We start from the raw sequence: 25760 nt of genomic DNA, 5'->3' as shown, positions 1-25760 counted from the left end.
CAGCACCACCTTCTTCTTCAACAAGCTTGGGCCACGACGCTCTAGAACAGAGCCGCGGCCCCACCAAAAAATCAGCCAAAAACCTTTGTTTTTCTCCTTCAAACATATTTCAAAACCTTATAAAAACTCTCCCAATATCACTAAGCAATGCCACCAATTATTACCACAACTTATCCACCATATAACCATCAAAACCCAACTGAACTTCTTCCAAAAACTTCCATTGATTCCAACTATTTATATCAAAATCCATAGGCTGTAAACTATAAGAAAACAGAGCATAACCAAGGTTTCATGGATAAAATCTTACCTCAAACTGGTTTTGAATCCCTTTCAATGAATGAACTAAGTCTACAACCTCCAAGCTTTGATTTCCTAGCTTGATTCTTCAATTTGGGATCACAAACTTCAAAGGAAGCAAGAGGAAAAATGATGAATGTGAGGGAGGAAGCTTGGCTCTGTTTTGTTCTATTCTTTCTACAGGTTTCTACAACCAATAAATCATATATATCCATGCCAAATGACCTTAATGCCCCTAGGTCATTTAAAAGCTTCTAAAGACTCCCAAGGGTAAAACCGCCCTTCCAGTAACGCTCTAATCACCGAAATACCCCGAGACTCACCTCGAGCCCCGAGCTTAAACCTGTTATGACCAAACCGATAGTTTATATTCAGAGATCGTCTCATTCCACATTATAATGTGGCCTCAACAATTAATCACAAGCATGCACCAAAATATACAAATATGCCCTCAACGAGCCAAATTACCAAAATACCCCTGTAATCAAATATGGACCCACATGCATGCATTTAACATCATATTATAATATAATTCACATAAACATGCATATAATCATTTAATGGCGTAATAAATCAATTATGGCCCTTCAGGCCTACTAATCCAGCCATTAAACCACATTAGGGATTTTGGGGCATTACGTATACCATACTTTAGAGGCTTTATATTGGTGGTCTGGGATGAAGAGGGATGTGACAGAGTACGTGGCAAAGTATCTGACCTGTTAGCAGATCGAGGTAGAGTATCAGAACCCAGTGGGGCTACTACAGCCTTTGGGTACTCCATAGTGGAAGTAGGAAGACATCACGATGGATTTCGTGGTGGGATTGGATAGGATAGTGGGCCAGCATGATTCAGTCTGGGTCATTATGGAGTGGTATACGAAGTCACTCACTTTTTACCAGTGAGGATGAACAATATAGTTTACTAGTATTCAGATCTCGATGTGAGATAGATAGTATGCCTTCATGGGACTTCGAGGTCTATCTTATCGGATAGGGACCCTATCTTTACTTCCAAGTTTTGGGGAATTTTGTAAAAGGTAATGGGTACACAGTTGAAGTTCAGTACAATTAATCATCCTCAGACTGATGGTAAATCAGAAAGAATTATCCAGATATTGAAGGACATGCTGAGAGCATGTATATTGGACTTTGAAGGGTCTTGGAATGAATATTTGTCTCTAATAGAGTTTTTCCTATATTGACAGCTACCAGTTGACTATTGAAGTGGCACCTTATGAGATGTTGTATGGTAGAAGGTGTAGATCGCCAATTAACTGGAATGAGATGGGTGAGAGGAAATATTTGGATCCTGAAGTAGTTCAAAGGACCACTGAGGCCATTGAAAAGATTGGAGCTCGGATGCTCACTTCTCAAAGTAGACAGAAAAGTTATGCTAATCTGAAGTAGAGGAACATGGAGTTCCAAGTGGGAGACTATGTCTTCCTTAGAGTTTCACCATGGAAAGACGTGAAGAGATTTGGGAAGAGGGGCAAGTTGAGCCCTAGATTTGTAGGACCGTTTGAGATCCTGGAAATGATCGATCAGGTGGCCTATAGATTGGACTTACCTTCGGCACTGTCAACTATACACAATGTATTTCATATTTCAGAACTTTGGAAATATGTATCAGACGTGACTCATGTATGGAGTTACGAGGATCTGGAGCTTCAGGAAGATCTCTCCTATGAGGAACAACCATTTCAGATTTTAAACAAAAGGACAAGGTCATGAGGAACAAAACTATACCTTGGTTAAGGTATTATAGAGGAACAACAAGGTCGAGGAAACGACCTAAGAGCTAGAGTACGATATGCGGGATCAGTATCCTGAGTTGTTCAGATAAAATTTTAAGGACGAAATTCCTATAAGGAGGGGATAACTGTAACGTCTCAAATTACCTAATAAGACTTACGACCTTGATTAGGGGGCCAGGGTAACAAATTATGTGGTTATGTGATATATATGTGTATCATTGTATGATTATGTGAGTTATATTACAATATGACTTGATATGCATGTTTAGGCGTATTAAATATGCATGTGGGCCCGTTTTTTATTAGAAGGGCATTTTAGTAATTTTGCCTGTTGAGGGCATAATTGTATATATGTGCATATATATGATATATGTGATAGACCGCACTATTATGTGGGTTTATTTGGGTTACTCGGCACGAGGGGATCCTAGGGAGCAAGTTAGCAGTTTAGTCATAATCGGGGTCAAATGTCGGGCTCGAGGTGACCTAGGAATAGTTTGGTAACTTAACACATTAACGGGATTGATCGAGTAATGGGAATTGTTTGGTAATTATTTGAGGATATTGAGAGTAATGAGAATTATAAGGTGCTAATTATGATTAACGGGGTATATGGAAAATGACAAAATTACCCTTGAGGGGCTTTGAGAGAGAGAGATTTGGCCATAGGGGAATTTAGGTCATTTTATGACAATTTAGTGACTTAGTCACTCTTTCCCTTGGCTGAAGGAAACCAAAAATAGAGTAAACATATTTCTCTCCCTCTCTCTCTCAGTCGGTTTCTCTCTCTCTTTCTTTTAGAATTGAGATTTTGAAGAAAAACTAGAGGAATTCTTAAGCTTGGATTGGAGGTTTAGAATTGCTTAGCTGCAGCTAGGAGGATTCAATCCACAGTTGAGGTAAGCATCAACCCCTGTTTTGATTCAATTGTGTTTTTTTTGTTTTTTGTTTTTTTGGTTTTCTTGGGCTTGATAGTTCAAGGTCTTGAATTTGTGTTTTGGGTGGAGTTTTGAGTGTGTTTAAGCTTGGATTTTGTTGCTGGATAAGTGTTATTGTTGCTCTGGGATTGAGGTGTGATTTTTAGGATTATTTGGATAGGGTTTTATGGGTTTTTGGCTAAGGAAAACAGGGGAATTCTGGGTTCATAGGGTCGCGTCGCGACCCTGTTCTTGGGGCGCCGCGATCCATGTGAACCCAAGGCCCAAGAGGGGCTTCTGTTTTGGAGATGCGCCGTGACTCTCAAAGGCAAGTCACGACCCATGTTTTGATTCGAGGCAGGAGGGGCTTTCTATCTGGGAGGCATGCCATGACCCTTAGGGCAAGTCGCGACCCGCCTAGACAACTTTGGCCACCTTAGGTTTTTAGTGACGGGAATTCAAACCTAAGGGCTTGAGATCGATTCTACTACCCAGTTTAGTAGAATTCATCGTTTTGGAGGCTAGGACTTGTTCTAGAAGCCTTTATTTGCTCGTTATTGATGCGATACTATATTATGGTTGTTACTAGGTTATCGCTAGGGGCTTGGAACCAGGATCATGCTTGAGGGTCGTTCTTATTATACTTGCACTCGAACCTAAGGTAAGAAAACTGCACCCAATACGTGATGTATGTGATTATGGCTTGGCCTGATTTTTAGAAACGGTTATGGTTAGGGCTTGGGCCCCTATAAATGATGATGATCATATGAGATTATCTATGTGATTAGGGCTCGACCCCGTTAAGGAACATGGTCATTAATGTGTTTGTGTTTAATTGGTTGAGATATATGATTCATGTGTATGCATACTTGTATTATTTGAAGTATGCTTAACGATATTTGATTATCTGGTTGTTAAGTATGATTATGAATAGGGCTCAGGCCCCCGAGAATGAACATGATTATGAATATGTCTGTGATTAAGTGATTAAGCATTCATGAATGCTCTATTTTTGGATAACCGTTAAAGAGGTATACTTGTTTGCATTATCTGATCGAAAAGCCTTGGCTCATAAGTCATATCGGGCCCCCGATATGACTTGTCAACTATCTATTTAGGGCAGCGGGCCCCCATTATGACATGGCAGTCATTTATTTGTAGTTATGTACATGCATGAGTAGGTTATTACTACTGGGCATGCTGGCTATGCATCTGAAGTCTGTATTTACTGTTCTTGCACTTGTTGAGCTTTGGCTGATGGATGCTATGTGGTGCAGGTAAGGGGAAAGGAAAGCTAGATCAACCATGAGTTGGAGAGCTTCGGTGGCGACATGTACACATGCGACTGAGCAACCACCACGACTAAGGGTATCTCAGAGGAACTAGGGTTGTATCCCCTATTTTGCTGCTTAGGTCGGCTGGTTGTAACTTTTGAACTATAATAGCCCTTTTAAACATATGTTTGTGGTATTTTGAGATCCCATGTATGAATGCAAATGTTTTAATAAAAAGTCAACACTTCATTTTGACCAAAAATTTAACCCTAACCCTTGCCATTAACCTTAGTTACACATTTATAACCAAAGGACTTGATTAGCAAGTCTGGCACTATTTACAGTACACAATGTAATGGTCCTGGATTAGGAGGACGTTACAATGTCTCTCAACAAGTCCAAACTTAAATCCTCAAATTCTTTCACCCCTCATTCTGGTTTTAACTCTGAAAATCTACATCACCAACCTCTTCCCCAGCATCGATCTCCCAATCCCCATCAACTTTGGTTTCCTCCTCAATTTTCGTTCTCCTTGCAATCCCAAATAACTATCGTTTAAGGTGTTAAATTTTATGAAAACCCAATCATACTACTAATATTTATTACCACCGAACCAATCTTCAATATCAACCTTCACCTCTGCCACCCAAGTTGTTTAATGCCTTCATTTCTCAACACACTTAAGGGTCCTCTTCCTCGCATATTACTTGCATTGGCCCTATGATTTACTTTGATAGTTCTTGGTACATGGATCCTAGAGCATCCCACCGTTTCATCCGTGACTTAAATTTTCTTGATGGTACTCACCCGTTAACTGGGAACGATAATATCACTGTTGGAAATGGTAAGAGTGTCAATATTTCTCACATTGTTTATGCTAATTTTCCTACTTATAATTGTATTATAAAATTATCTCAAGTTTATCATTCTCTTTCTATCTCCAAATTTTTTTTTAGTGTGCCTCATCTTTATGCTGATAATAATACCTACATTATGTTATGGCCTGACTGTTTTTATGTTAAGCATTACCACCAAATACTTCTCAAGGGTCAGCTTGATCAAGGGATTTATCACGTCTGTGATCTTGTAGTTTCGAGTTCTTCCTCACCCTTCCAGCTCTTTTTTACTACCAAGTCTGCTCTTGATTTGTGGCACTCATGTTGTGGGCATCCTTCGAATGATATTAATTCTTGTGTTATGTCTAGTTGTAAAGTTTCTCTTTCAAGAAAATATAGTTTTTCCATTTGTAATATGTTTGCAATATGCCAAATCTCATAGACTTTCATTTCCTTTGTCTGTATCCAATGCTTCTAAGCCATTTGAATTAATACACAATGATTTAAGGGGTCCTACCCTTGTTACTTCCATTTATGGTGTTAAGTACTTTATCGTTTGTTGATGATTCTTCCTGATTTGCTTGTTTGTAGTTACTTAAGGATAAGGCTTTTCATGCTTTTCTCACCATTCAAGCAAAGGTTTCTACACAATTTGAAACATCCATTAAACGTGTTAGGATTGCTTGGGGTGGTGAGTTTCAGTCTTTACCATCCTCTTTGCCAAACATGGCATTCTTCATGAATTTTCCCATCCTTACACTCCCAAATAGTATAGTTAAGTGGAAAGAAAAAAAAAATCAGCTTATTGTCTAAATGAGACTTTCTTTGTTAGCTCATGCTTCCATGCCCCTTCATTTTTGGCTCTATGCTTTTACAATAGCTGCTTACTTGATCAATCGCCTTCCAACTCATGTTTTTCAACTCAGTTCACCATATGTTGTCATGTACCACAAACTTCCTTCCCATTCCCATCTTTGTGTTTTCAAATGTGAATGTTTAACCTTCTCGCATCTCTAAAATTAATGCTTATAAGCTTGAATTTAATTTGGTCAAAACCATGTGTCTTCCTTGGCTATAGTAGCCATTCCAAAGGTTACTTATGTTTCCATATTGCCACTGGCTGCCTCTATGTTACTCTCCATGTTGTTTTCCATGAGTCTAGTTTCCCCCTTTTTGCCTTGCCTACTCTCCTTGTCAAATAGCCATTCAAACTTTCTCATCATCATATCACCCATCTTCTATGCATTCTGTCCCTATTTCACACTCCTCCACTATTACCCCTACTATTTATGTTTCTCATTCTTTTTCTCCTATTCATTGCCCAGTTGTGTCACCCTCTGCTTCACCTATCTCATTGGTAGACAATTTGCATAACCAGCCTGGGAAATCATTCTTACCACATAATGCTCATCTTATGGTGACCAGAGCCAAATCTGGCACATTTAAGCCTTGGGTATTTTGTAGTATTCTTCAAGTGTGTCGTGATGCTATGAACCAAGAATACTCAACGCTTCAGTCACAAGGAATGTGAATTTGGTTCTGAAACCTCATGACATTAATATTATTGGGTGCAAGTGGGTGTACCGTGTTAAATTGAAAGCTGATGGCACCGTTGAGCGGTACAAGGTCTGTCTCGTTGCAAATGGGTATCACCAAACACATGGCTTGAACTTTCATGAGACTTTTAGCCTAATTATAAAGCCGACTACCATTCAGCTAGTGCTTAGTATATCAGTCACTCGGAATGCGACACTTTGACAACTTGACATCCAAAACACATTTCTTCATGGTGACCTAGTTGAGATGAATTACATGCATTAGGCACAATGGTTTGTTGATCTTAATTACCCCACACATGTATGTAAGCTTTCTAAATCTATCTATGGTCTCAAATAGTCACCTAGGGTCTGATTGACTAAACTTAGTTCGACTTTACATTGTTGGAGATTTCGAGTTTCCAAAGTTGATACATCTATGTTCATTTTTCAATCTGGTTCGGTTATACTCATACTACTTGTTTGCGTGAATGACATTATTGTCACAGGTTGTTGCTCCAAGTCCATATCTGCATTGCTTCAATATTTGAACTCTCACTTTGCAGTCAAGGACCTTTGGCTATTACATTTTTTTTTTTGTATTAAAGTGCACCAATCAGTTGTTGGTTTGCATCTCAGTCAAACTAAGTGCTTTTGTAACTTACTTAATTACTAAAATAGGGTTAAAAATAGAAAATGAGGAAGTACTTACTTAATTACTAAAATAGGGTTAAAAATAGAAAATGAGGAAGTACTTACTTAATTACTAAAATAGGGTTAAAAATAAGAAATGAGGAAGAGATAAAAATAGTCATTGGAGAAAAACATTGGTTGATCTAGGAAGTAGGAAAATGATATTAAGTATAAAAAACTATTTTTATTAATTGAGGCGTGCGAATTGCTCTCTTCTTCTCCATGGCGAGACGTAAGAAAGGGATTTAGAAGCCTGCCTCTAAATCTTCTAAGGTTGTGATCTATTCTCCTACGGGACTGATTACTAAAGAGAGTCAAACCAAGACTCCAGATGCTGAGCAATTGGTGGAGGAAGTTTATGCGAACACAGTTGCTGATTTTTCTGAGACATACGAAGGAGATGGTCATGGTTCTGCTAACATTGAGGCTCACGGTGAGGGGTTCAATTTGGGCAAAACCTCTCTGGCGAAGGATGGAGACAATTTGATATTTCAAGATTAGGCCAAAGAAAAGTGGGCTCAGTTTCATGATACATTCACACAACAGGGTGGGGCTAAATTGACCTATGAGGAGCCTTTGGTCAGGGATTGGAAATTGATAGCACAGTTGGATCTGGAGGAGATTGAGGTGCAGGCTTCCTTTTGGAATATGAGTATGGTCTGTATTGTGTTAGGTGCTAACCCTCCGATTGCTGTGTTTGAAGGGTTCATTCGAAGAATGTGGGGCAAACTCAGCATTGAAAGGGTGGCTAGGATGAATGCAGGGTTTACAATTGTTAAATTTTGGGATACAGCTACGAGGGAATTGGTCTTAGAATCTGGTGTCGTTCATTTTGATAGGAAACCTGTCATTTTGAGGCCTTGGTCGACTGCCATTGATACTCTGAGGTTAGTGAAATTGGTTCCTGTTTGGGTTAGATTACATGATTTGGGGCTACAATATTGGGGTACTAAATGTTTGGGTGCTCTAGTGAGTACCATTGGTAGACCCATGATGAATGATAAGATAACTAAAGATAGATCCATGGTGAAGTTTGCAAGAGCGCTAGTGGATGTGGAAATATCTGAGAAGCTTCCTTCCAGTATAAGCTTTCTGAATGAACGAGGATAATTGGTAGAACAGGCTATTGAGTTTGAATGGTTGCCTACTAAATGTGCGACTTGCAAAAGCCTAGGGTATGTTGCTGCAAGTTGTAGAAGGGAGCAGAAAACAGTTTGGAAACCAAAGGTGGATCAAATAGATGCAGTAGAGGAGCTGGGTGAGCCTAAATAGGAAGACTTAGAACCAGGTTCAGATAAATTGACCACAATTCCCTTTGAAACTGAGATTATTTTGGAGGCATCTTCTGATCTTGGGAATGAGACTTGTAGCATTATAGAAGACCAGGAACCGATTTGGACTACGCCCAAAAGAGTGATTGGAGCTAAACATGTAAATGAGGAGTCTCAACCTAGTAAGAATAACCAATATAGTGTGTTACAGGAATGTCAATTGGAGGTTCCAAAACAGGGAAAGATTGTTAATAAAATTTCTAATGGAAGGAGGAAATCTGCTGTGCTGGAATGTTAGACGCCTAAATAAAAGGAATAAGCAGAAATCTCTCTATGATTTTTGCAGATTCAATAAAATTGGGTTAGGGGCGTTTCTTGAGTCGAAACTTAGGGGTTCTAAGATTGAGGAAATGATGACATCAGTTTTCAGGGGTTGGGAGTTTTATTCAGTTCCGGTTGTAGAAGGACGAATTTTGTTGGTTTGGAAAAGTGATATAGTTAAAGTGACAGTTCTTGGGGCCGAGGACCAGTTCATTCATTGTTGTGTGAAGATCATGGGGATTACTAAGGAGTTCTGCTTGACAGTGATATATGGCAGAAACACGATTGAGGAGAGGTAGAGACTTTGGCAGGCAATGTGTTGCCCAGCCTTGGTTAGTAGCTGGCGATTTTAATGCAATGTTTGATTTTGATGACAGAGTTGGAGGTAGGCCTATAACGGATCTGGAAATGGAAGATGCTCGTAATTGGAGGGCTAGTTGTTTGATGATTGAAATTTGTAGGATTGGTGCTCATTATACTTGGTCTAACAAGCAGATGGAAGGGTCCCGTATCTTCTCTAAATTGGATAGGGCTCTTAGTAATGAAGCTTGGGTTGGTGCTTTCCCAAACTTAGAGGCTCGGTTTAATTGGGATGTTATTTTGGACCATTGTTATTGCATTATCAAGACAGTTATTAGTCAGTTTTCAAGGGTAAAACCGTTCAAATTTTTTAACATGTGGACTAAATATGAGGATTTTAGAGACACGGTTCTTAAAAGCTAGTCTATGAAGATTCTTCGAACTGATCTTCTAGGAATTGTTCAGAAACTGAACAGATTGAAGGTAGTTTTGGCTAAATTTAATAATCGGCAAATTGGTGATGTCACAGTTTGCTACTTAGCTACCAAGGAAAAGTTTCAACATGCTCAATTTATGCTTCAGCAGGAACCTCACTCTACAGGATGTCAGCAAGTTGAACATGAAGCGTGTTTAGAATTTTCTCGTCTATCCAAAATGTATGAGAGTTTTCTTAGGCAAAGGAGCAAGATCACTTGGTTGAGATTTGGAGATGACAATACGTCCTACTTTCATGCTAGTCTAAAGCAGCGGTCAGCTTGTAATAGGATTACAACTTACTTGGATGAGCATGGTAAGATTGTTGACTGTTATGATGATGTGGTTAATCATTTTATCAATAATTTTAAGGGGTTTATGGGTAGTCCTCGTTCAGCTATTTCTAGGATTCAGCAAGATTGTTTTAAGTTTGGCTCTATTCTGAATTTAGACCAACAACTCAGTTTAGTTAAGCCTTTTTCTAAGAGGGATGTTAAAATGGCCATGTTTAGTATTCACTCTATAAAAAGTCCTGGTCCTGATGGGTTTGGTTCGGGTTTTTTCAAATACATGTGGAGAGATTTGGGGGATGAGATTTCTACTGCTATTTTGAATTTTTTTGAAACTGGCCGATTACCAACAACTCTTAACAGATCAATTATTACCCCAATTCCTAAAACTGATAATCCTTGTACAGCAACAGATTATAGATCGATAGCTTGTTGTAACACATTATACAAATGTATTTCAAAGATGCTTTGTATGAGATTGGCCACTGTTCTCCCTTTACTTACTCATCAAAACCAGGGAGCTTTTATTAAAAATAGATCATTGGCACACAACATCTTCATTCTCCAAGATCTCCTCAAAGGCTATTCCAGGAATAATATTTCAACTAGATGTTTCCCTAGTCGATTTATCCAATGGATCATGGTTTGTTTGAAAGGGGCTTCTTATTCTTTATTACTGAATGGAAAATTACATGGGGGATTCAGTGGAATGAAAGGTATGCGTCAAGGAGACCCCATTTCTCCTCTTCTATTTGTATTGAGTATGGAGTATCTTACTAGATTGCTTGTTCAGGCTGCTCAACACAAAGACTTCAGATTTCACCCGCTCTGCAAAAAGATGAATCTTGTCAACCTTTGCTTTGCAGACGATCTCATTCTTTTTTGCAAGGGTTCCTTTAGGTCAGTTCAAATTCTTCATGCTGGTTTTAGCAAATTCAGTCAGGATTCTGGTCTCACTGTGAACTTATCTAAGTCTCACATTTATTTTGGTGGTGTTCATTCGGATGAAAAGAGGAGAATCATGGAGTGCTTAAAGATTGAGGAGGGTTCTTTCCCTCTAAAATATCTGGGTATGTTTCTTAGACCTACTAAATGGAAGGTTGAGGATGGTGGTTTAATTCTTCAAAAAATTCAAAGTCGATTACATACATGGTCTAGTAGGCATCTGTCTTTTGCTGGAAGATCTCGGCTTATTCAATCAGTTTTTCTGGGTATTAGGGCTTATTGGATGAGTATTTTTTTGCTTCCTCCTAGAATTATTCAGGAGATTGATAGATTATGCAGGAATTTCCTTTGGGAGCAAAGGGCAACCGGAGTAAGGTGCATTTGTCTTCCTGGGAGCAGGTGTGTTTACCTAAGAGCTTGGGGGGTATTGGTTTTAAAGAAGGGTCTAAATGGAATGCAATATTGATGGCCAAATACATATGGGCAATTTCAACTATGCAGGACTCTTTATGGGTCAAATGGGTGGCAGCTATCTATCACAAAGGGAAAAATTTATGGGCTTACAGCCTTAAATCTGATGTGAGCTGGTATTGGAGGAAGATTATTAAGCTGAGAGATGCTTTCTCTTATGATTCTTTGTTGGCTTCGGTTAACAAAGGCAAATTAAACCCTTCTTGCTTATATAATCAGTTGGTTCAAAAGGATAAGGTTCATTATGCTAAAGTGGTCTGGTGCAAGCTGTCAATTCCAAAACACAGATTTATTATATGGCAAGCGGTTTTAGGCCATCTTCTTACAAGGGATAACTTGATTAAATTCCATGTGCAGGTTGTGTCTAGTTTATGCCCGGTTTGTGATATGGAAGTTGAGTCTCATGCCCATCTTTTCTTTGATTGTGCCTTCTCCCAAAAGGTGCTGCATCAGATTCATTCATGGCTGGGTCAAGTGATTTGGCCTTCTCAATATTCACGCTGGCTGAGTTGGATGGAAGGGAGACCTAGGGGGCTTCACCAAAGGATTGTTGTTGCTGTCCTAGCAACTGCTGTTTATTATATTTGGATTAACAGAAATTGTTGTGTTTTTTCTTCTTATTCTTTTTCTGTTTTGAAAGTGGACTCTCTAATTCTTATGGGTCTTAAAGCCAGGTTGTTTGGGTTAGTTAGATCAAAGCTGAAAGCTGATGAGTTGAGATTGGTTGATTATATTCAACATTTGTAATTCTGTTGTTGAGTCTTAGTTTCTAGAACTGTGGGTTGTATTCTGTTTTGGTGCAATATATTCTCTTTCTGATAAAAAAAAAACTATTTTTAAAATTTTCAATATTTTAATTAAAATTGAAAAAAAAAATGGAAATGATAATATACAATTTAATATTTTGTTTTACTTTTTTTTTTTTTTTAAATTTCAATAAACATAAAAAAACTTTAAAAAGTGAAAGCCACCTCATTTTTTTTAATAGAAAATACCATATCTTATTTATTAAAATCATGAAGTACATTGGTCATAATACAAAGTGGAATTCATTCCAAATAAGTAACTTTAATTTCTACTTGAAATGTAAATAATGATCAATTCATCTCCTTTTAAAAAAATAATATAAATATAAATAAAAAAAGGGGGTACGAGGGGGTGTATGTGATACAACACCCCGAAATATCATACCCAAATGATGTATCGGTACAACATGCCCCCAAAAATGCCACTTGGGGGCATTTTTATCAAACAAAATTAAGACAGTGTTTATTGTAGTTATAGTAACCTTATTGCAAAATTTTCAACAATTTTGGAGTAGTTTATAGTAGTGAAAACAGAGTTCAAAAAAATTATTTTTACATGCCTGTAAAAAATAAGCACGCGTACAACAAACTGTTTGAACTCTGTTTTTGGTACTGTACACTATTCCAAATTTCTTGAAAATTTGCAGTAGGGTCACTATAACTACAATAAACAACGCAATAAAAAAATGGGATAAAAACATCTCCAAATGACATTTTTGGGGGTGAGTTGTATCGATAGGCTTACCCAAAAGCAAAAATATATGCAAGCAATAAGTACTATTTGAGAAAAAAAATTGTATCATAAAAATTTATCGATGATTTTATTATTAATTATTGTTTGTAAATTTTTGTGTCGTATTCTAATTAGTTGTTGATCTCATCTCATGCTGTAAGGACACATGTGTGAAGTCATCAACAATAATGATAATAATAAGGGATAATGGCGGCAAAACTATTCAAGTAGTTACAAATCTTAAAGTTAAATACCTATGTAAAAATTTTGACGCCAAAACTACTTACATAGTGGATTTTCTTGCACTTAACTCCCTGCTGTTAAGTCAACAATTAAAACTAACCTTATGGACACATGGCAGCCTCCAATTCGTCCAAAATATTTTTAATTTTTAAAATATTTTAAAATTAATTAAAAAAATAATAAATTCATGAAAAAAAATATAAAAAGCATTTTAATTCCTAAAAGTTTAAGTTTAAATATTTTAAATATAATTAAAAATTCATAAAAAAAAATATTTTAAATTCCAAAAAATTAACACAAGTTTTTTAAAAACAAAAAAAAAATTAATTTAATGAAAGATCTAAATAAAAATCATAAAAATTTCATTTTTAATCAACATGAAATTTAGATTGTATTTAGATTTTAATCAAAATAAAATACTTGTTAATTAGATTTTTCATTAAATTAATGTTATTTTTTTAGCTTTTAAAATACTTGTTTTAATTTTTTATGAAAATAAAATATGGTATTTATTTTTTTAGGAATTAAAATATTTTATTTTTTTCCTGAATTTTTAATTAATTTTAAAATATTTAAAAATTAAAAATATTTTGGACAAATTGGTGGCTGCCACGTGTCCCATAGGGTTAACTTTAACAGTTAACTTAACAGTAGGGAGTTAAATACGAGAAAATCCACTATTTAAGTACTTTTGCCGTCGCCATTATCCCTAATAATAATAATAGTAAAAATAATAATTGTTGCACCCAAACTTTGAGGTTAAATAAATAGCCTCGAAATATAGGCTCGAAAAGAGTAAGCTCGAAAATAACAAGTGTTAGCGGTACACTTGTATAATTTGACACACGATTCTAGATCTGTTACTAGAGCTCGAGCAGGAGTCGAAACGTTCGAGCCTGAGCTGTAGGCTCGAAGACACCAACCTTCTACGAGGAACGTATTCAACCAAATTACTGGATGAGGAGGAGGTTACAACTGGAATGATGAGCTCGAAGCTTGGCCACTCTCGAAAGCGCGTCAGCACAACGATTGAGCTCAATGACGCATTTGTCACACAGAAAGGCTGTTAGGAAATCCCTATTTCGCAGGGATTTGTTATTACCATATATTAAATCCCTATTATCATGGGATATTATGTAATTAATGCATTTAATGTCTTTATTTCAAATTTGAATGCTTGATTGTAACTTCCCTGAATTGGGGTAAGATATTCCTACAACCAGGTCTATAAATAGCCTAGTCTGATTCATTTGTAGACATGCACAAATTGTACTGGAGAAACTCTGCCAAATTTCATTCATTCAAAGCTTTGAGAGAGTATTGATAATAACAGTGACTTGTGGACTAGGCAGATTTTAACTGCTGAACCACGAAAAGAACCTCTGAATTCTTCTATTTTTTTCTGTATTCTTGTTCAGTGTTCTTCATAATTAAGTTGACGAAAAAGGACGTCAACAATTTGATGCTTTCGTTGAGAGCATTAAGCAAATCGTTGTATTGTTTAATCAAAACCTCTTGCACATCATCAATGGTCGCCATAAAAATACCCGGAACTAGTGGGAGACCATTAACCCAAATCCTCTAGGAGCGTACTCCTCAGACTAAGAACCACCCACGGAGGCCTGGGAAGCAGCCTATGGTAGATCAGAGCCCCGATGAGGGGAATGCATCATCAGCCTCTATTGGGCAACTTGTTCAGAACCCCAGGCCCGATGAGGATTTGTATTATAATCCTGAAAGGTATATACCAATCGTGGGATTGGAGAATCGCAGATTGCGTGAACAGCTGGCTGAGGCTACACGACGAATGAGGAATTGGCTAGGTAAGCCGCTGAAGTACAGACACCGCCCCGAAGGACCAGAGGACAACTCTGAGGGAGTACAGATATCAGAATGACCAAGCAAAGGGTCCAACAGGCTCAACCGAGGCCCAGGACAAATACCGGTAATGGTCGACCTGGGGGAAACACTCAAAACACTGCTAGGAACAATCCTACGGGAAATGCACCTGCTGGAACTAGGAATAACTGAGCTTATTCGGTAGCTTAGAATGATAACCCCAAACCTGTCAGGAAGAACCCTGAGCCTGTGCAAGCCAATTTTGGACCTTCCAGACCCAATAACGGAAGGCCACCGCCCTCACCAATAAGGCATCCACCCTCTCTGATAAGACATACCTCTTTAGCTCGAGAGGCACCCCAGCCAACTCCCAATGGGAACCGGGCAAAAGATCGGGCACCCTAGAGACTATCTTGGAGTGCTCGAAGTGGGAGCCGAGACATGAACCATATGGCTTAACCTGAACAAGGGGGTGAACGTGAGGCCTCGCAAGAGGCTCATCAAGGACATAGGGCACCACAGACACTGAGAAGTCATATGTCGAGTGTTATATTATTTTATAATATAATGTAATATTATATTATTTTATAATATAATGTTTTAGATTAAATAAATGTGACATAGAGTGTCACACATTGTAACATATAATATAGAGTTACATTATTTGGATATATGTGAAATATCCAAACATGTAACATATTTGGTGTTACAAATTCATCACAAATTTGTAACTCCTAAATATCACCCATTATTGTGTAGATTTGTTGTTACACAATATTGAGATGAATTTCTTAAAGCCATATGAGAAATGGCTGATAGAGATGTGATTTTAACTCCCATATTGTGTATGGAAGTTACAAAATCAAGTGGGAATAAATTGGAACGTTTTGGAAAAAACTTAAAAAATTGGTTGCTGAAACTGACCAAGGGCCGCGGCGCTTGAAACAAGCGCCGCGGCGCTAGTGGCTGACAGATTCATACTAATTCAGTTTTTATCCAATTTTGAACGTTTCCAACAACCAAGTAACTCCCAAATCTCTATTTTAATTCCATAAAACACCCAATTAATCATTGGTAACAGCCATGGGGGTTGGTGGAATTTGAAATTCAAAGGGTGTCTCTAAACTCTATAAATAGGAGCCTAATGCTCACTTGTAAGATACACCATTTCTATCCACTAGAGCACTTGGCTAGAAACACCTTGAGGCTTGATTATTCCAGAAAGCATTTCCAAAATTTGTGAGAGATCCCTTAGTGCTTGAGTTAGGGGGAAATAAGCTTTTGGACAAAGGTTTCAAACCTTGTTCAAGTTGGTGATCCCCAATACTCTTCACTTTGGTTGTGTGAGTGAGAGTTCTTTATTCATTGTTCTTATTCTTGTTCTTTTATTCTATTGCTTTTCTTTTCTTCTATTATTCACTCTTTTACATGTATCTTTTGTTTTAGAGTTGTAATCTCATCTATATCTTTTCATTATACTACTTCTAGTTTATTTGTATATTTTGTCTTAGAGTTGTATTTTCTATTTCTATCATCTTCTACCTCTTTCTTTATATTTACATGTATCTTTTGTCATAGAGTTGTAAAACTTTTTAATCAATCAATATTTATTTGTAATATATTGTCTAGAGTTGTAATATTATCTTACCATTTCCATTGAGGCAATATTATTTTTCCTAACACCGAGGTCACAAACAACTGGGGCGAGGGGGCAAGCAGAAAACCCACCTCATAACAATGGAGCCACGTAACAACAACAACCGAAGAGGTATCTTGCTTCCTTAGTGGAAGTCTGGACCTCAGCCAGTCGGTGAGCGTGTACAACACCGAGCCCAAGAATAATGGGAATTACAAGAATGACTATCTTGATCTTCGAGATCATCTGAATCAGAACCGGGGTAGACTAACCTGCCAAACATGGACTTACGAACACATTTGAATAACCAAAAAGAGCCTTCGCAGCCAGTGCACGAGAACCAGTATAAATCTGTACTAGGACAAGGAGCTGAAGTTTTTGCGAACAATAACCAGCCGCCACAAATGAAAGCTTCTCCTCCAATGGATTTGGTCCAAGAAAGGATCAACCAGCTTGAAAGATCATTCTGGCTTCTTCAAGAAGAAAAAAATAAGGACAAGGCTGACAACTCTGACGAGGGGCTCGAGCCTTTTGTTTCCCACATCTCAAACACTCAATTTCCTTATCGATTTAAGATACCCCATATGGCACCCTACGATGGGACTTCTGACCCATATAGCCACATAAGTACGTTTAACACAGTAATGCGAGCTAGCAACGTCAGATACAAGCTAATGTGCATGATCTTTCTAACAACACTCACTAGACCAGCGAAAAACTGGTTTGACAAGTTTCGGAGACACTCGATCTCGTCATGGGAACAATCATCTAAGGAGTTCAAGAAGATGTTTCAGGTCGTATAGAGTGTCAAACCTGAGGCCTCAACATTGACTAATGTTAGGCAGCAGCCATGAAAGTAATTAAAAAGCTACCTGGGGAGATTCAACATAGAAGTGGCAGGAGCTCGAAATGTCGATCATAGTGGTCATCTCATGGAAGTACGAGCTGGAGTATTTCCAGGGAGTCCCCTTTCGGACAACATGTAAAGGAAACTCGTGAGGACAATAACCGAGTTCAACACCCAGGCTCAGAGGTTTGTCAATGTAGAAGAAGCGAGGTTGGCACTAAAGCTGACTTCTCAGCCCATAATAACTACAGCGACAAACGTTAACTCAACCTCGGCTATGCCCTCCACATCGCGACCGTTAGGAGATAACTCTTCCAAGAGAAAGAAGAATGAAAGGAATAACTTTGTAACGCCTTGGATAACCAAGACTGTTACACTGTGTGTTTATAAATGTGCAAGACTTGCTAACCAAGTCATTTAGTTAAAAATGTGACACTAAAACAATAATCGAACTGGGGTTAAAAGATTTTGGTCATAAAAGATAAATTTCATTTAAATAAGTGTTTTATACACGGGATCCCAAAAACAAACAGGGTTAAAGAAAAGTTTACAAAATTTCAAAGGTTATATACAACCACAAGCCACTCTAATGGCAAAATAGGCATTTTAGGGTCTTTTGTCCCTGTATCATCCCTCGGGCATGGCGGTCGAGCAGCCGACTATGTACATTTCGCCCCCAAAGCTCTCCAAATTAGGGTTGGTCCAGCTTATCCTTTCCTTTACCTGCACCACGTAGCACCCGTGAGCCAAGGCCCAGCAAGAAAACCATATACAGAGCATATCCAATAACAATAAGCAAATAGTTCATAAATCATTAATCAGATACTCAACAAACCATATTGTTCACATAATCAGTGATATCAGTCAACTAACCAGCAATCTATCATCCAGATAATTAGCATGCCACAATCATCAGATTAACAATAGTAAACATATCATACGACATCCAGGGTCGGCACCCTTAGGTCGCATCCTCTGTTTATCCCACCGAATCCGGCTCACTTAGGCCGAGCTCAGTGATTATATAGTTAACCTCAGCTACCAATGGCCTAGTCGTGTCCTGTGCGCAAATATCAATTTCGGCACTCTTAGGCCATTTATTTCATGCTCGCATGGCATAATACAATCATACAGCGTGGTATACAAGTATAGGAAACTCTTAGTCCCAACATAGCCACACAACCGGGTGTAGTTTTCTTACCTTTAATTTCGAGCGAAGAAGGTGAACTGGTTCTGACCACGGTCCTTAGCCTCGAGGCCCTGGCGATAACCCTAGTGACAAAGGCCATTGATATTTATCAACTTCCAATTAGAAATAAACTACCTAGGGAACAAAACAAACCTCCGGGAACTTAATTTCTACTAAATCAGGTAGTAGAAATTATCCCAAGCCCCTAGGTTCGAACCCCCAAGCCCTAACAACACTAAGAACACTTCTAAGCTCAAAACTCCCAAGCAAGTCGCGACTTGGCTCAGCAACTCGCGACTTGCCCTAACTCAGAAAGCAACCTCCCAAGCCAAAGGGGAGGTGGGTCGCGACTTGGCCAAGCAAGTCGCGATGCGCCCCTAAGTCAGAGAGCTACCTCGGCCAGAAGGGCCACACGCGCCGCGGCGCGCCCTGCATATTCAGAGGAAACCTGGGTTTTCTCCTCCTTCTCCCAGCCATGAACACATAAACTTACCTAGACTTTTACCCAATATCTTTTCCTAATTCAAAACAAATCAGCAAAAAACTCAAAGCTAATCTACACATTTCAACCACTCAAAAACCCTAATAGCATTTCCCTCAATGATCACCTCAATTCAACATTCAAGAACCCAGCAACAAACCTAATCTTAAGCCCCAAGCTACTCAACTTAACTCTACATAGCTAACCATAATCATCATCTAATCATACCCTGAAATCCAGCAACAATTCAGAGATGAAACTGGAGCTCTTACCTCAAATTAGCTGATTCTCCCTCTGAGTTTCTAGCTCCAACACCCAGCTTGAATCTCCTTAACTTTCTGTCTAAATCCCCCAAGATTCAAGCCTCTTCAACAGCCAAGAGAATGAACACCAAGGTGAAAGGGAGAAGAGAATCCGTGAGGGAAAGAGAGAGAGCAAGCTTTCTGTTTTCCTCCGTCCTTTCCTTAATTCTTCTATACTCTTCTACCTTATTCTAACGTAAAGGCTGAACATATCCTTGACTTAGGAAATGACCATGATGCCCTCCCAAAAAAAATAACCTTTTAGCTTATTCTAGGGGTAGAATGGTCATTTATTCTCAATTCCCGCTAATTCCTCAAATGTTCCCAATATTTACCACTTAAATCCCATCATCCAATCAATCACCAATTATTTACCCAAAGTATAATAATCTCCAATATATCTCCTAAATTCCCGAAAATACCCCCAAGCTCCCTCGAGCCATATGTTGCAAATATATCCACATAATAATGTGGTCTCAACAATTTATCACATATAATCACATTTATTCCCTCAATGGGCCAAAATTACAAATTTGCCCCTATAAGCTAAACAGGGCCCACATGCATATTAATACTCATAAACATGCATTTCACATATCCATATAATCATATAAGCATGCTTATCACATAATCATGCATTTAAACATTTAAATCACACATAAACCAATTATGCCCTCCCAGCAAGCTAATCAAGGCCTTGAAGCCTCATTAGTGATTTTGGGTCGTTACAACTATCCCCTCCTACTAAGAATTTCATCCTCGAAATTTACCTGAATAAATCAGGATACTGATCCCGCATCGCTGACTCAAGCTCCCAGATCGCCTCCTCGACCCTGCTATTCCTCCATAATACTTTAACCAGAGGAATCGTCTTGTTCCATAGAACCTTATCTTTCTGATCTAAGATCTGTACCGATCACTCCTCATAGGACAAATATGTCTACAATTCCAAGTCTTCATGCTTCAACACATGTGTCATATCTGAGATGTACTTTCGAAGCATAGAAACATGGAATACGTCATGAAATCCTGACAACAACGGTGGTAAAGCTAACCTGTAAGCCACATGTCCGATCCTCTCCAGGATCTCAAAAGGTCCAATGAATCTAGGGCTCAACTTGCCCTTCTTCCTAGCTGGCCGCCCTAGAATGCTACAACATCTCAATGAGAGGGAAGAGCCAAACAAGGGCACATGCACTTACGGTCATCCAAGAAATAAGAGAAACAGTGTATGAGGTCGAAGAAGAGATCGACCCCAGGATAGAAGAGGATAAGGCCGATCTCGGACCAATCGAAGATCTCAAGGACGTAGAGCTCGATGAAAAGGATACCACTAGGGTGGTAAAGATAGAGAAGAACCTTCCAAAAGATGCGAGATAAAAATTAATCTGGTTCCTGAGGGAAAACAAAGATTTGTTCGCATGGTCGCACTCAGACATGATTGAGATCAGCCCAAACATCATAAGCCATGCGCTCAACATAGACAAAGGATTCCCGCCAAAACAACAAAAAAGGAAGCTCCTGGATGACAAAAGGAAGAAATCCTTGAAAGAGGAGGTCGAAAGGCTAAAGGAAAATCAATTTATTCGAGATGCTTTCTATCTAGATTGGATATCCAATTCAGTGTTAGTTATGAAGCCTAATGGCAAGTGGCGAACTTGCATTGACTATTCGGACCTCAACAAGGCGTGTCCAAAGGATTGCTTTCCCCTACCACAAATCGATCAACTCGTAGATGCTATCGCGGGTCACGACATCATGTCATTCATGGACGCGTATTCTGGATATAACCAGATAGCCATGCATGCACCCGATCAGGAGCATACGAGCTTCATGACTGATAAATGTTTGTACTGCTACAATGTGATGCCCTTCAGACTCAAGAATGCCAGAGCCACATATTAAAGATTGGTAAATAAGATGTTTTCCGAGAAAATAGGGAACAACATGAAAGTGTATGTGGACGGCATGCTAGTCAAGTCCAAACATAACTGTAACCATGTTGACGATCGCGCAAAGTACTTTGCTATACTTTGAAAGTACAACATGAGACTTAACCCACAAAACTTCTCATTCAGAGTATCTTCAGGAAAGTTTCTCGGATTTATAGTAAACGCTCGGGACATAGAGGCAAACTCGGATAAAATAAAGGCATTAATCAATATGCCCTCACCTTAGAATCATAAAGATGTCCAGAGTTTAAATTGATGAATGGTTGCCTAGGTTCATATCGAAATCTACAGATATATGCCTTCCGTTCTTCAATATTTTGAGAGAAGGCAAGAAATTTGAAGGGTCAGATGAGTGCGAGCTCGCTTTTCAAGCCCTTTAAAAACATCTCGCCGAATTGCCAATCTTATCCAAACTAATCACAGGGGAGGTGTTGTACTTATACCTTGCCATAACCAAGCATGCAATTAACGCAATGCTTCTTCGGAAGGATAAGAAAGTACAAAAACATATTTATTACATTAGTAAAAGGTTACTAGGGGCAAAGTCGAGATATCCACTAATGGAGAAGCTAGCGTTGTTCTTGATACACACATCTCGAAAACTTTGACCTTACTTCCAGGCGCATCCTGTACACGTATTGATTGATCAACCATTGAGACAGATGTTGTCAAAACCTAAGGCATCCGAAAGAATGTTAAAATGGGCAGTTGAGCTCAGGAAAATTGAGATCACATATCACCCAAGAACGACAATCAAAGGACAAGCCTTGCAGATTTCATAGTTGAATGTACGGGAATCACCAATGAGGAAGTCATAACTCCAGCCCGCGAGCTGTGGAGACTTTACGTCAATGGATCCTTGAATGAGAATGGATTGGGGGCAGGAATTATCTTAATCACTTCGACAGGAAAATTTTTTCACTCAGCCTTACGATTTAGCTTCGAGGCATCAAACAACAAGGCTGAATATGAAGCACTACTAGCAGAACTTCAGATAGCTCCTGAGCTTAAAGCAAAATCTAGCCACTGCTATAGTGATTCCCAGTTGGTTGTCAACCAGGTTTTAGGAGAATACCAACCTTGGGGAATCAAAATGGCATTTTACTTGAAAAGGTCAAAGCAGTAGTCAGCATGTTCGAGTTCTACGCCATTGAAAAAGTTTCGCAAGAGCAAAACTCGAATGCAGATGCTTTGGCTTGGCTCGCCGCAACTAAGGAACTTGATACACTAAATGTGGTACCAATCGAGTTTCCACCGGTCCCAAGCATAGTCGAGCCTGAAGAAGAAGACGTGAACATGATTGAATCGCAGCGTACCTGGATGACTCCCATAATAGACTACCTCAAAACCGGGAACCTCCCAGCAGACCAAAATGAGGCTTGAAAAACTCATGTACAAGATGCCAAGGTACGCTATTTTGGAGGGAAAATTGTACAGAATGGGATATTCTATGCCATTGCTAAGGTGTGTAACTCCACCTGAAGCTAGAAATTTTTTGGAAGAAATCTATGAAGGATTTTGCGGAGACCACACTGGGGGGCATAGTCTATAAAAAAGGTGATTAGGTAAAATTTCGAGGACGAAATTCTTGTAAGGAGGGGATAGTTGTAACGTCCTAAATTACCTAATATGGCTTAGGGCCTTGATTAGGGGGTCAGGATGGAAAATTATGGAAATTATGTGTATATGTGATATATGTGTATCATTATAGGATTATGTGAGTTATATTATAATATAACTTGATATGCATGTGTTAGGTGTATTAAATATGCACGTGGGCTCATTTCTGATTCAAAAGGAAATTTTCATAATTTGGCCAGTTATGGGTATATTTAGCATATATGTGATATATGTGGGTGACCACATTATTATGTGGATTATATTTGGGTTACTCGACACGAGGCTGTAACGCCCTGGATAGTCAAGACCGTTACACTGTGTGTTTATAAAGGTGCAAGACTTGCTAATCAAGTTATTTAGTTAGAAACGTGTTACTGAGACTATAGTTGAACTAGGGTTAAAAGATTTCGGTCACAAAATTTACATTTCATATATTCAAACATTCTTTTACATGGGATCCCAAAAGTAATAACATTTAAAAGACAGTTTACAAAATTTCAGGTTAAGAGTACAGCTACCAGCCACTCTAAGGGCGAAACTGACATTTAGGCTTTTCCCGTCCTGTACCACTCGTCAACCGTGGCGGCCGATCAGCTGACTATGTACATTCAGCCCAAAGCTCTCCAACTCAAGCCTGGTCCACATTGCCCTTGCCTTTACCTGCACCACGTAGCACCCGTGAGCCGAGGCCCAACAAGAAAACGTAATAACATAGCATAATCAACAATCAAACAATCAGATAACTCGTACAGTATAGCCATATACCCAATAATCCAAACCATTCACATAACCATGCATTCAGCATACTAAGCTCATCAACTCACATTAATAACCAATTCACATATAATAACCAGGGTCGACGCCCTTAGGTTGCACCCCTATTTATCCTACTGACTCCGACCCGCTTAAACCGAGCTCAATGACTAATAAGCTGTCCTCAGCTAGCAATGGCTGAGCCGCGCCTTATGCGCAAATATTGATTTCGGCACTCTTAGGCCGTTTATCACATGTCCCATGGCATAATACTATCTATGACATCATATAGATATAGGGAGCTCTTAGTCTCAAAACATTCACATAACCGTGTGTAGTTTTCTTACCTTAGATTCTGATAGCTTTGACTAGCGAAATTGACCTTCAAGCACGATACCTAGTTACATCCATGAATTAGAATCAATCACTAAACTTCAATACCAAAACCTAACCTCGGGACCAATCGCGAGCCCTCGGGAAGCCTAATTCCACCAAACGGGGTGGTGGAATCAAACCCCGAGCCCCCGAGCAAAAACCCTAGGAAATAACTCAAAAACCCACTTCTGGAAACAAGGTAGCGCTACAGCGCCACAAAGTGGGTGCTATAGCGCTACAAGCAGAGCCAAAAGCGCCAGGAAACCCAAGCCTAGCGCTGTAGCGCCCAAAGGCTAGCGCTACAGTGCTAGTCGCAGACCAGCAACACACTGTTTTTCTTCCTTCGATTTTCCTAGAACCAAAACCCCTTGGAACCCTTCCAAACCTCAACTACACACCAAATTGAGTCTACCATCACCTATATCTCACCCTACACAACCCAATAACACAAGACTTACCCACATGTATCATCAAACTAAGAAAACAAACATTGAACTCAAGAACTCAAGAATTCAATCAAAAACTCAGAAACTTAGAACTTCAAAGCCAGAATTTGTTACCTTCTATGGAGAATTTCGACCTTAGGTTATCTCTAGTATCCTTCCAGCCTCAAGCCCTTCAACTCCTCAAGCTTATTTCCCTTAATTCCATCCAAAACTCAAGCTTAGAAATCACCTCAATAAAACTCAGAAAAAATCATCATAATTCTTGAAACTTACCTCAATTGAGTAGCTAATCCCTGCTAACTCTTTTAGCTTCACCATGGTCTTTAGCCCTAAGTTCCAGCCTGAGCTTACTGTGAGATTCCAGCTCCAAAACTCACAAAGAATGGTGAGGAATAGAGCAAACTAAATGGAGAAGAAAGAGTCCCGGTTTTTCTTCTTTCCTTCCTTCTCTTTTCTTTCCTTTAGCTTCTAAAACTTTCTACAGCCTCCACTAAAAATAAAAAGCAATATAACACTTATCTATTTTCATTCAAATGACCATTTTTCCCTCCCATTAAATCGTAAGCGTTAAAGCATACCAAGGGCATTTTAGTCATTTGCTCACAATTCCCGCTAATTCCTCGAGTGTCCCTAATAATTACCGATTACATCCCGACACCTAACTAATCACCAATTATTTTCCTCAGTATCAAATAATCTCCAATATACTTCTCAAATTCCCAGAAATACCCCCGGACTCCCACGAACCAGTTATAAACCCCCGCCGTGACTTTTCCGCTAAACCGCTCACTAGGATCGCCTCGAGTCACAAGCTACAAATATATCCACATAATAATGTGGTCTCAACATTTTATCACAAATATTTACATTTATGCCCTCAACGGGCCAAAATTACAAATATACCCTTATAACCTAATTTGGGTCTACATGCATACTAATACACATAGACATGCATCACATTTATCCAAATAATCATATAAGCATGCTTTTCACATAATCATGCATTTTCACCATTAATTCACATAACTTCCAATTGTGCCCTCCTGACACACTAATCAAAGCCCTTAAGCCTTGTTAGTAATTTTGGGTCGTTACAACTATCCCCTCCTTAGAAAAATTTCGTCCTCGAAATTTATTCAAACACATCAAATAGT

General features: G+C 38.9%; 1 protein-coding gene across 1 annotated transcript; it reads left to right on the top strand.

The window, feature by feature from the left end:
- Positions 1 to 8846: 8846 nt before the first annotated feature.
- On the top strand, positions 8847 to 12131 carry LOC133785899 (uncharacterized). The gene is made up of 4 exons (XM_062225114.1): positions 8847 to 9199; positions 9282 to 9555; positions 9670 to 11169; positions 11253 to 12131. Exons 1-4 carry the CDS (start codon positions 8847 to 8849, stop codon positions 12129 to 12131), a joined length of 3006 nt encoding a protein of 1001 aa, XP_062081098.1.
- Positions 12132 to 25760: the final 13629 nt, after the last annotated feature.

This window comes from Humulus lupulus, chromosome 6 (assembly GCF_963169125.1).
Source record: "Humulus lupulus chromosome 6, drHumLupu1.1, whole genome shotgun sequence".
NCBI lineage: Eukaryota > Viridiplantae > Streptophyta > Magnoliopsida > Rosales > Cannabaceae > Humulus > Humulus lupulus.
The sequence above is the reverse complement of the archived record's forward strand: the minus strand, read 5'-3'. Positions and strand labels throughout refer to the sequence as shown.